At 49.0% G+C, this 12,043-nt stretch overlaps 1 protein-coding gene across 2 annotated transcripts in view; it reads right to left on the reverse strand.

Moving 5' to 3' along the window:
- USP4 (ubiquitin specific peptidase 4) overlaps nucleotides 1–12,043 on the reverse strand; it is a 39,538-nt gene that overhangs the window by 9,615 nt on the left and 17,880 nt on the right. The window contains exons 7-15 of one of the 2 annotated variants that reach the window (XM_052636458.1): nucleotides 11,668–11,808; nucleotides 10,633–10,750; nucleotides 9,319–9,492; nucleotides 7,449–7,607; nucleotides 6,074–6,298; nucleotides 5,018–5,101; nucleotides 4,095–4,189; nucleotides 1,428–1,619; nucleotides 686–774 (exon numbers count right to left, since the gene is read on the reverse strand). In XM_052636458.1, coding sequence (XP_052492418.1) covers nucleotides 686–774; nucleotides 1,428–1,619; nucleotides 4,095–4,189; nucleotides 5,018–5,101; nucleotides 6,074–6,298; nucleotides 7,449–7,607; nucleotides 9,319–9,492; nucleotides 10,633–10,750; nucleotides 11,668–11,808 — 1,277 coding nt within the window. The remainder of the gene's footprint in view (nucleotides 1–685; nucleotides 775–1,427; nucleotides 1,620–4,094; nucleotides 4,190–5,017; nucleotides 5,102–6,073; nucleotides 6,299–7,448; nucleotides 7,608–9,318; nucleotides 9,493–10,632; nucleotides 10,751–11,667; nucleotides 11,809–12,043) is intronic. The other variant, XM_052636489.1, reaches the window with a different exon arrangement.

Here is a 12,043-nt window from a genome sequence, read left to right on the forward strand (position 1 = left end):
CTAGGCCCCCATAAGCAGGATGACAGCCACAATGCAGGTCAAACACAGCTTACTGTTCAGACGAGCTTGTGAGCACAAGGCCACAGGAGGATGGCAGCGAGGGCTCTGAGTTTCCTACAGTATGGTTGCCCTCCTGCTAATCCAGCTGTGGCTCTTCACTCTCACAGCAGGAGCTGTCCAGAGCTGGCCACCACCCACGGCTTCCTGGGTAGAAAGAAACCCCCGAGAGTGCCTGTCTCTGCCTTCTGACAGGCTGGGCAGGACGCGTGGGGCAGTGGCTGCAGCAAGGGGACGGGGAAGGGCCAGATGACAGCTCTGCAGACAGAGCCGGGCTATGGAGGCGGCCAAATGTGTATTCAGCGATCCCAAAAGAGCAGAAGCAGATCCTGGCTCTGCTTCGTGACCATACGGGCAAGTCACTCGGTCCTATTCGTGCTTACTGTCTCCCTGAGGTGAGACCCAGCCTCCATGTCTAAATTCCACGAGGTGTCAAAGGTAGACGATGGGCTCTGGCAGAGCAAAACAGTGCAGACGCGGCTTTCAGGTCTGCTCTCTGGACTCAGCCCCCAGCACCCCCTTCCCCCCGCCTGCCCAGAGCCTCCCTCTCCAAGTGCACAACATCTTCAGAAGAGGGAGGCCAGGAGGGGTTTGGCCAGCCACAGCCCACACCGAGGCGAGCGCTCACCTGCACAGCCGCTCCTGGAGCCATTGCAGGCCCCCAGCTCCAAGGGCGAGCTGCCTGGCTCATCAGGCAAAGGCTGTTTTATATAGCGGCTTGAAAGAAGAAAGAAATCATTAGTTGAACTGTTTACTAGTTTTCTCCTCTCCTCAGCTAGAAGTTGTTCCTATATATTTGGGAATTTTATATTCCTATATATTATATATTCAACTATTCACAAAGCAATTTATGTAAATAAAAGGGCCTTAAAAATCATGGGATGGCTTAACACTTCAAGAAATTGAGAGGAACCCAAGAGATAAGATGTCTTAACTATCAGGTCACTGAAGACTCTCAGAAAGTCTGTTCCTAATCTTTGATGAGTGTTGCATGGCACCCTCATATAAAAAAAATATTTCCCAGTAATGTTAACGATCAGCTTCAGAATGATAGTGGAGTACTTCAGAAACTGTACTCAAATATAAAATACCATCAAAGCACCAGACTTCCTCAAGCAGGTGACTGAGAAGTGTGAAGACATGACTCCAGGGACCAGAGGAGGCGGGGGAGCTCAATGTCATGGTGCTTCAGGTGTGCCCGTGGCCTGTCCCAGCAGCACCCGCCCCAGCCCTCCCAAGGGTCAGCACGATGGTACTTCTGAGAGAGGGAGCACAGCGGGGCCACACTGGCACCCTGCAGGGGGCAGTTGCTGCGACTCCTGGACCTCTCTGATGTTAGATAACCAGCAAATGGCATTCCCCCCACCAACCTGATGCGCTCACAAACCGCCTGGTACAAAGACTCGAGGGTGAGCTTGTGCTTGGGGACAGAAACCAGCAGTGGCTGCCCGTATAGCACTGCCCCGGTAGAAGTGCTCGACGGCCTAGATTTCCTCTCCCTGAAGTACACGGGAAGCGTGACACACTCGGAGCCGTCCGGGGAGGTGCTGCGGACTTCATACCTATGTCAATCACACAAGAGAGCACCTTTAATGGCATGCCTGGGTGAGTGACGGAGATCTGCGCTTCAGCCTCATGGCGGCCAGGACTAGGGCTACTAGAACAGAGCGTTCTTCAGTATAGAAGGTGAATAAGGCATTTCCAAGAGGATGCTAGAGGCTGGGTCAGGAATTTCAAGAGGGTCACTGTCTGTCAACACAATGTGAACCTATACCACCGAGGCCCTGGGGCTAACGTCATCCTCCTTCCCACAACCATGAAAGTCTGTGCTCCTTCAACTGGGACTCAACACAGACTGCAGCTGGCATCTAGACCATCACTTCAGACATAAAGGCACATGGGGGGCCCAGCCACGAAGTTCACCTTCTGTCACCCACCAAGGAGCTCAACTTATAGAAAAGACATTCTTAGCGCCCTGCCCTTTGATCAAACCAAACACTGTACAAGGACGCACACCTAGAATGTAAAGCCAAAGACTCTTCATTTCAAATGAGAAAGCAAATTTATAAATCTGTTTGCCATCTTTGTTCAAAAACACTCAAGTAAAAGACTCAGATTTCATTTTTTCAAAAATCAAGATAACCAACTAAACTGCTGAAGACAAACCAATGATTTTGAAAAATGTGTCTTACTTAGCGAATACATGGGAGATTTATAGATGTTTTATCCTGGAACAGATGTTACCAAAATTGCTGGCAACCGACTGTAGTCTTTCCCTCTTCCTATAGGGGGAGACACAAACTTACTGATTCAATTCTGGAAAACGAAACACACACACACACACACACACACCCCTCCCCAGATGCCTGACGAACAGTCCTGACTGCAATACGTGCAGGAGTTCAAAGAAAAACTTACAAAAACGGCTAAGATGTGCTCTAAGGTAAGAACCCTGGGGTCCAGCATAAAGGTCAAGAACGAAGCCTTGAACTGGGAGTCTGGCTCGGGACCCAGTCCATCTTGCCACTCGCTGGCTGCTGGGACTAGGCCAAGCGCCTAAACCTCTAAGTCTGTTTATTCAGGGACAATGGGATTTATCACCTATCGTAGAGTATGGAGGTAGTAACTAAGGAACTCAGTCTCACCGTACCTCACATGCTCATGAAGCATTAAGTGCTCCAACTGTGTTTCCATAAGACCATTATCAACTTATAACAATTTGCTTTCCTAATGACTGGCCCTCAAGCCCTCGGAAAAGTCCTCTGTGAGGTTTGCCAGTATTTCCACAAGGTGATGCCCCAGTTCTTCTCAGTTTAGCTATGGTCGAACACTAGTCCCTGGAGTTGAGGGAGACTGTGCTGAGGACTTGGGGTCAGAAGTGGACAGTCCCAGCTCTGTGGCCCAGTGCAAGCGCTGGCACCCTCCATCTGTGAAGTAAGGGAAGGTGGCTGGCAGTAGGCAGCAACCTGTGCTCCTGCGTGAATGGAATTAAGAACCTTGGGTGTGGTCAAGAACGCTTCCTTTTAGAGAGACCAGAAATTACAGGCCCCCAAAACAAGGGAAGGAAATGCCTCCCTTGTGGAATGCATTCCGCAGCCAAAAACCAAAACCAAAACCAAACCCTGAAAACCTCTCTCAGCAGTGACAAATTTCTGAGTGAGAGGGACTGAGGAATATGGAAAGTGGGTGTGGTCCACACGCAAACTGCTCTGACAAGTGGCTGCTAGGGGGCAGGGGCAAGCTTACGCTCCACCTGGAAGAGGGACACACACACACACACACACAGAGTCACACTGAGCAGCCTTGAGGCAAGAGGACTTGGGAGTGGCTGAGGCGATGGGCTGCAGTTGGAGTGCACAGTCCGACTGTGTGACCCCACAGACGGCAGCCCACCCGGCTCCCCCGTCCCTGGTATTCTCCAGGCCAAGAACACCGGAGTGGGTTGCCATTTCCTTCTCCAATGCATGAAAGTGAAAACTGAAAGTGAAGTCGCTCAGTCGTGTCCGACCCTCGGCGACCCCATGGACTGCAGCCTTCCAGGCTCCTCTATCATGCGATTTTCCAGCCAAGAGTACTGTAGTGGGGTGCCATTGCCTTCTCTGACTTAAATTGACTTTCCCTGTTATTCTGAGATGGCACCAGCGTGAGGACCCACTGCCTACGGCTTGGAGAAAGAAAAACCCCCTTCCTGTACTGTATCCCTTTCTCCTATCTTTCCATGACCCCTCACAAAGCTGTGATTCTTCTTGAGAAAAGCATTTCTGACAGCAGGATCATCTGCAGGACCACTGAACAGGCCTTCTTAACAAGGAGCAACTGCTGACAAGAGCCTTGCCCACGCCGAGAAGAGGTATCTGGAATGCCTAGCTCTGAAGTGCCTGTAGGCACTTAGCACTGGTGGCTGTCCACAATTCGCTGAATGTCCATCTCATGCGCCCAGGGTTCAAGGCAAATCCACCAGCTGCCAGATCTTCACCAACTAGGCAAAGCCTCTGGAATGTTTCCGCTGACCCCACAGCAGAAACCTGAGTACTCACACAAAAATGTCATCCCGAGGCATGATGTGGTTTAAACCTTCATCCATTTGGAAAATCTTGTGGAACCGGTGATTATACACATCTGTGACCACCATCTAAGAATCAATAGGAATAGCATACTTAATACTCAGGTGCAGATGAAAAAAAAATGTGCTGCAGGGGTGCTGCTTCCAGAGAGATTACAACATGGCCAGGCCCAGAGCTCAGAGGTCAAGGTCTAATGGAAAGCAGCAAGGATCCAGACGCGATCTGCCCTCCAGTGGTGGGAAGTGGGTGTGGACCAGAGGCCAGTCGTCATCCAGAGCGCTCTGGAGTGTTCCCTGGGGCTAGAGGTCCCCAAGCCATCCTCACACAGAGTGGAAAAGACCAAACCCCAACCACCAAGACCTACAACTTGACACCAGCAGGAGGTGCAAGGGAAGTGGGGAGAAGGGCATTGGCCAGGGCTGGGACAGGGGAGGGGTTGGGGGGTCTCCAGAATGAGGGGTCCTCATGCATGGAGAGATCTTCATTTCCCCCACCTCCATGCGGGGCCAGGCTCAGCAGAAGGGCCAGCATGAGCAACTGTTTTAAAATAAAGATTTCCTTTGGGACAGGAAAGAACGTGAAGCTTCTCACATTATAGATGAGGTCAAGGTCAGGTAAGAAGGGGAGGGGAGGTGAGAGCAGAGTCCCACTCCTGGCCCTCTGACCCACAGCCAGGTGTCCTCCATGATGGAAAGACTGTTCCAAGGGCCAGAAGGGACAGTCTCAGCCACACTGAGCACAGTGAATGGGGACCAGGATGTCAGAGGCATCCAGATACAATCACATGTGCTGGCCCATAAGAACCACCCGCAAAAAGTGACTGAAAGTTTAAAAACTAACTCCAAAGGACTCAAGTGTCCCCAATAGGCAGAGAGCCACAAAACACCCCGCCTTACGTTTTCTGCAGCAATGCCAGACAGTTTGGAGAGAGCCTCGCACAGGTCGGACACGGCCCCCATCAGTGGCACAACCACGCGGTACTGCAAAGGAGAGAGTGGAGGGGTGACGAGAACGCTCTGGAGAGGGGCGGGGAGATGAGGTGGGAGGAGCAGGCACCATGGAGGGCGGAGGTGCCCGTGGTGAGGTCAGGGCCAGATGAGCTGCCAGCAGAGCGAACAGGCAAGTCTTTGGCCTCAATGTCTCTCTCTCTATTCACGCAGCACCACATAGAAGCTGGGCCATCTCTTTCTCGGCTACACGTGCCTTCGTGTTTTTTCTTACCTTTTTGGAGATGTTCACTACTTCCTTTTAAAAAACGTTAAAATTCTACAAATTGCCAACCAGTCCTTGTCATCTTTCTTTAGAGACAGAAGAAAATAAAACTAGAAGGAGCATGCAGTGAGTTGTCAGCTGGGCTGAACACCTTTCCATCTAGCCTTTTGCTCTGGCCAGGCTCTCCCAGTTGATTCAGGGGTGAACATGACCAAGGAAAGTACTGTTTCTAGTTCCCTAACGTTCAGATTTAAGTATCTTGTAGCAGATCAGCCAGGTTCCTTTAGACAAACGAATGAAGCATGGGGGAAAAGGTGACGGCAGAGCCCAGAGGACCTCCACCACACACATTTAAAAAAAACCTTCATTCATTTGGCTGTCCCGGGCCTTAGTTGTAGCACACAGACTCTCTAGTTGTGATGCATGAGCTTCGTGGCCCTGTGGTATCTGAGATCACAGTTCCCCAACAAGGGACTGAACCTGGGAACCACACACTGGAAGGCAAACTCTTAACCACTGGATCACCACCCGGAAGTCCCCATGATGTGCTGGAATGCCATGGGACTACACAGAGGTCTGATGGCGGACACAGGCACATGCTCAAGGAAAGCACCAAGGGGCTTCAGAGGCAGCTGATGGAGCTCCTGTCGTAACAGATGGAAGCAGCCCCACTCTGGGTCTGCAGGCCTCTCACAACAAGGGATACAACAAGGGATATGTGAGGGTGCCAACCCTCTTACCTGGGTAGGCCTGCAGCGAGGGTCGGCAGGAACTAGGAAGATCTCCATAACTCGGTCTTTCTTCAAGGGCAGTGGGAGAGTTAGATAGCAAAACGGGTCAAAAGTCACAGAAACCTTAGCACATTCTGGGCAAACCAATGTAGATTTGAAGAGGCCATGGAACGTGTCCACGATCACAGAATCATTCCTCAACCTGTGATTCTCCCAGGCTTCCTTTGCCACCACCTGGAAGAAAGGAAAGTGGATAAAGAAAACATTCTCAACATCTCCCAGTTCTTAACTTCTGCATCCGGAATGATTCACAGCAAAATCTAAGATGGACTGTGAGCCAGTCTGTGTAGCCAAGTACTGGGTACAGGCCAGTGAGGGCCAGGACTGCTCTTAGCACACCAGACTCATTGCACACACCAGCCCAGTCCCACATGTAACAAAGTGCGAACGTAGGGTCTATGGGACACAGACAGCACTGTGGACACATGGGCCTGACAGTGGGGGACTGTCTCCTAAGCTCCCAATAATTCAGAGGCCCTTCAGGGACTTCCCTGGTGGTCCTGGAGTTCGGACTTGGCTTTCCAAAGCAGGTGAGTGTGGGTTCAATCCCTGGTCAGGGAGCTAAGATGCCACATGCCCCTTGGACAAAAAAAAAAGAAAAACCAAAACCAGAAGCAACAAGTTCAATAAGAATTTTTTTTAAATGGTTCACATTAAAAAAACACCACTTGAATTAAAAAAAAAAAAGCTGCTTCATGAGCTAGCTCATGGTTTTTCCTTTAAGATGTGAATTCTACTTTAAAGTATTCACATTGAGGGGACATCCCTGGCAGCCCAGTGGTTAAGACTCCACACTTCCATTGCAGGAGGGCTACAGCCTTGAGCCCTGGTTGGGGAACTAAGATTCCACAAGCTACACAGTGTAGCCAAAAATTAAACAAATAAATTAATTAAATAAAAATTTAAAGCATTCATATTGATCATCCCAATGTGATAGGATAACTTAAATACTAAATTCCCTCTTTAGAGATCTGAAAATCAAGGCAAAAAAAAAAAAGTGCCCTAAATAATATTAATCACAAAATATTTTAACAATCATAGTTGGATTTTAATGAGAGGAGTAATCCCAAATACCCACACTACAGGCACTTGACAGGGGATTCCCTGGTGGCTCAGATGGTCTGATATACCAATAAGGAGCATCAGAGGTAACCAGAGTTAGACCTTCTGTAATCTGCAACACATTTCTCTACGAGACTACATGGCCACGTCACCAACAACAGTGAGAGAAAACCAAGGCCCCACCACCAATACTCCGAAACCAGAAGGCCCCTGGAGGTGGCTTCTGTGGAATACTTCTGTCCAAAAGTCTCCAGTATCATACCGCATCTGGCCGCCCATTGGCATCCTTCAGCTCTAGGTAGGGTTTTTTCTTCACACGGTTCAGATCTTCATGTAATCCATCTAGAAGAAAGGCTAAAAGCTCCTGAGAGTCTTGCTGTTGGTAGCCAGAAAACTGAGGGGCAAAACGTCCCACCTGAGTCTACAATAAAAGCAACCACATTAGAAGGTTTTCAGTTATAAAGAACCAGGGAAGTCAGATGGGAAACTGTCATCAGAAATAATTTTGCAGTCACCTAGGACCAGAAGGAAGACCCTTGGTCCAGCAGTCCCATTAACTTTGCAAGGACCTAAAGGCAGGTAGTTCTCACTGGAGAAAAGAGAGCTAAGATCTGAAATTCAGGATGACTACAGACTGGGAACCTGAGCCACCACCCTACAAGCAGAGTGAACACTGACTCCCTAACTACATCTCCTAAGTGCAGACATGAATCCCTCTCCAACCTCCTCCTTTGACTGAGTCTCCCTAAGAACTTCACAAATGGTACCTGCATCAGCCAGAGGAATCCTCCTATACATAAGAGATAAGGGATAGAGAGTTTGGGATGGGCATGTACACACTGCTATATTTATAATGGAAAACAAGGATGTACTGGATAGCCCATGTACCATGTTCCATGTTATGTGGCAGCCTGGATGGGAGGGGAGCTTGGGGCACAATGGATGTGTGTATAGGTGTGGCTGAGTCCCTTTGCTGTCCACCTGAAACTATCACAAAATTGTTAATCGGCTATACTCCAATACAAAATAAAAAGTTCAATTTAAAAAAAAGAGAGTGAGCGCCCTCCTGGCCATAAATGTCTGCCCTGTACTGTTTTACGTCACTGATCCTCAGAATGCAGTGCCCAACCACTGGCATCAGCAATACCTGAGTGCGTAACAGAAATGCATGTTCTCAGGCCCCAGCCCAGACCTACGGAAACAGAAACTCTGGGAATAGTCATTTACATGCATTGCCCAGTGATTAATGTGACCAAGAAGATGGAAAGAATTTGTTTTTAACTTTAATAATATAAGGGTTTAATTTTCTCCTTGAGCTTAGGTGCTATTTTTTTCCCTCTGTGAATCAGATGCTTCATTAAATCTCCTTGAACCAAATAGGACTCCCAGATTTCACCACATGGAGGCAAGCCACTTCTCCCTCGGCAGGAACATTCAGAGCAAAGGAAGGAAGAACTGTGCCCAGCGCCCACTGCAGTTCACCCACCTCCTCATCTTCCTAACTGACAGATCCAAGTGAGAACTGCCCCTCACACCACCTTCCCAGACTGTCAACCCAATTCCTGACTTAAGGGGCTCAATGGAAACCACAGTTGGTGTAAATCCCAGTCTCAGAGAATCTGGAAGAAGCTCTCAGATAATACTGGATATTAGGTTGAATTTGTATGGTCTGGCTTAGGGTACCAGCCATTTAAAGTGGCTCAGCTAGTAAAGAATCTGCCTGCAATGTGGGAGACCTGGGTTCAATCCCTGGGGTGGGAAGATTCCCTGGAGAAGGGAACAGTTACCCACTCCAGTATTGTGGCCTGGAGAATTCCGTGGACTGTACAGTCAATGGGGTCCCAAAGAGTTAGTTAGACATGACTGAGCGACTTTCACTTTTTCCACTGTAGAATATGGCATTCTGAGTAAGCAGCTTACAATACAAATGATATCTGAAGAACCCTCATCCCAGAGGTGAGGGCTAAGTCACTCAAGATAAGTATGTGCTAAACGACTGAACAGAAAGAAGGATCTGACCATGCAGTCTCAGGGCCCATCTTAATGCCAAAGTGCAAGTAAGGGAATACTTCATTACAACGTTAAATCACTCTCCGCAAAATAGGAAAAAGGAAAGACACACATCAACGTACTTTGAACATGCGAGGTGCCACGTGAGCATCCCTGCCGGACCACATCTGCTTAATGAGCTCTGCGTAGGCCTCTGCGATTTCCCCTTTCATTCCCAGGGGGTTGTCCCTGTTGATTTCGGCTTCGTATTCATCTTTGAGAAAGTAGTCGGTCAACGGTGCTGTGTTGCTTAAGCACTGAAAGAGAAATGATCACAGCTCACACGCCTTCTGGAAAGCACACAGACACACAGGAAAAACCCAGTTCTAAATGAACAGTGAAGGTCACTCCAACAAAATGAAGGTCACTCCCTTCAGATTCTCTGGAGGGCTCACAACAGGAAGGCACAGTCTCTCAAAGGCCAGGGCTGGTGGCCACATAGTGGTGAACCTTCCAGGAACACTGTCTTGAGACAAGCTCACCGCCTAAGAACCGTCTCCGACACAAGCTGAGGGCAGAGGCCGTTGATCCCAAGTGCCTGATCACAGTTTACTCCTTCACTCTGTCAGTGTATTTACAGACACTGCTTAATTTTTCAGGTGTTTAAAACAGTCTGGTTTTCCTAGCACAAACCCCTCCCGCTTGTTATGTGTTACTTTTACTTAGACCTCACTGATTTTGATCTGCTAAAATTTTATCTACAGTACTTGCCTCTACAGTTGTGAGATAGTAATCTGTATCCTTTTCCCATAATACACTGTAACTGTAAGGAGAATTACTTTCAAGTGAAGTCTATGAGTTTGAGCAAATTAACAAACTGAGGGTCATCTTTAGGGACCCCCAAACTTGCAATGGTGCCAGAAATGAAGGCAGTTATTGGGGACTGTGCCCTCTTAACTTTGTAGCTGGACTTTAACTCCAGCCCATGATCCCAACAATCCCATTACACAGTATGCGCCCAATAAATATTTGGTGGATGAATAAATAAAGTTTCAACAGGCAAGAGCTGAGTGAGACAGCTCACTGGTGAAGATGGTCAGCCTCAGGCAAGAATACAGTGGCATGGTACCAGCTGCTCTGAGATCTCATCACATTAGAGACCAACCGGGCATGTATTCCAGTACTTTTTGAGATCATTCTCTAAGGGTCAACAAAACTCAAAATATTTTCATTATAAAACCAAACCAAACTGAGAAGACATTTTGAAGCCAGGAACACTGATGAGGCCATTCTGTACCACCCAGTGGCTATGCACTGGCAGAGATTCCTGAAGCACTAACCACGGGTTGTTAGGGACCCTGGAGAGGATCCTCCCGACACAGCAGAGGCCACTCCCACCCCAGCCTCAAGTACTGTGGAGACACGATGTTAACTGAGATGGCAGCTCTCCCCCCTACCTGCAAAGCAGAGTTCATGAAGCAGGTGTTCCCCAGGTTTCCGAGTCCGCAGAGCCCAGGTTGGATGTGAGTCAATGGGGACTCCTGACAATTATACGAAGCAGAGAAGCCAGATCCACTGGAAAACACAACCCACACCAGCAATCAAGTGAGTGCTGTTCACATGCCCTCAAGATGCCTCTTGGGGCTTCACCTGGGCCTCTAGAATTCTCACTTGATAATGACCCCATGATACAAGTTACTCCCCTCCCCAGCCCTCCAGCTCCCCCAACCCCGCTTTGACCTGACATGGTAATAGGTGGTAAGCACATCCTTAAGGGGAAAAGAAGAGAGGCTGTTTGAATCCTCTGCTCTCTAGCTTTATTATGGAGAAAGAAATGGCAACCCACTCCAGTACTCTTGCTTTGGAAATCCCATGGACAGAGGCACTTAATGGGCTACAGTCCATGGGGTCGCAAAGGCTTTGGCAAATGCTAATTCTATATCCCTCCAGAGGGCTAACTGCCAGGTGACTTCGGGGAAGAGCACTGTGGTTACCAGGATGGAAGCCTGCACCTGCCACCACCCTCCCGGCCACGCTTGGTCTTGGCAGTGCCTGAGTGTGCGTGCACTCTCTCTCGCCTCACCTTCCTCTACCACTCTATCTGCGCTCTATGGCAGGTGCTCTGACACACCTGGAAAAAGGATCCCAGCCACACAGAGGAGAAGCAGGCAGTCCATGCCCCCCCCCCCCCCCCCCCCCCGCAGCTGACAGTCACCCCGATAGCCATTCTGCCAGAAGGCCAGCCCATCCATTCACAGACAAATGCAGTGATGGGAAAACACCAGCTGGTAGGAAGACAAGCAACGTACTAGGAGGCACTCTTTACTGGGGGGATGAAATGGAAGGAGAAGCCACGTGCAGTGGGCTCTCATGGGGAACCCAAGTCCTGCATGTGCTCAGGGCAGCAGCAGAGGAGCCATCAGGAGCCATCAGGGAGGGCCCAGGAGAGGACTTGGCGGGAAAGGAAGGAAAGTGAAAGGACCTGCTCTTACCCCCTGCTGACACTGGAGCTGTGCATCCCCGAGGTGTTAGTGCTATCACCATTTGCAATGGGAGAGGCAGATACTGAGGAATAGGGACTTGCTGATGATTTTGGAGAGGTAGTAAAATTTCTGCTAGGCGCAGTGCTTGATCTGGGAGAGAGAAGACAAACAATGCTACTGACTTTGTGCACAGAAGCAAGCCCTCTTTAAGGCTTGCTTGAGAAGAAAGTGTCTTCTCAAGAAACACATGTTCTCCACATTCAGTTATTTAAAATTAATTGCAAACAGCCCGTTTTCATGCTACTTCAAGTTAAATTTTTATTGACATGAGTAAAGAAATTAATTGGTCTTCCTGTCTCATTCATCCACATGGTCATACACTGAA

The sequence above is a fragment of the Budorcas taxicolor genome, chromosome 1, assembly GCF_023091745.1.
Source record: "Budorcas taxicolor isolate Tak-1 chromosome 1, Takin1.1, whole genome shotgun sequence".
NCBI classification, from domain to species: Eukaryota; Metazoa; Chordata; class Mammalia; order Artiodactyla; family Bovidae; genus Budorcas; species Budorcas taxicolor.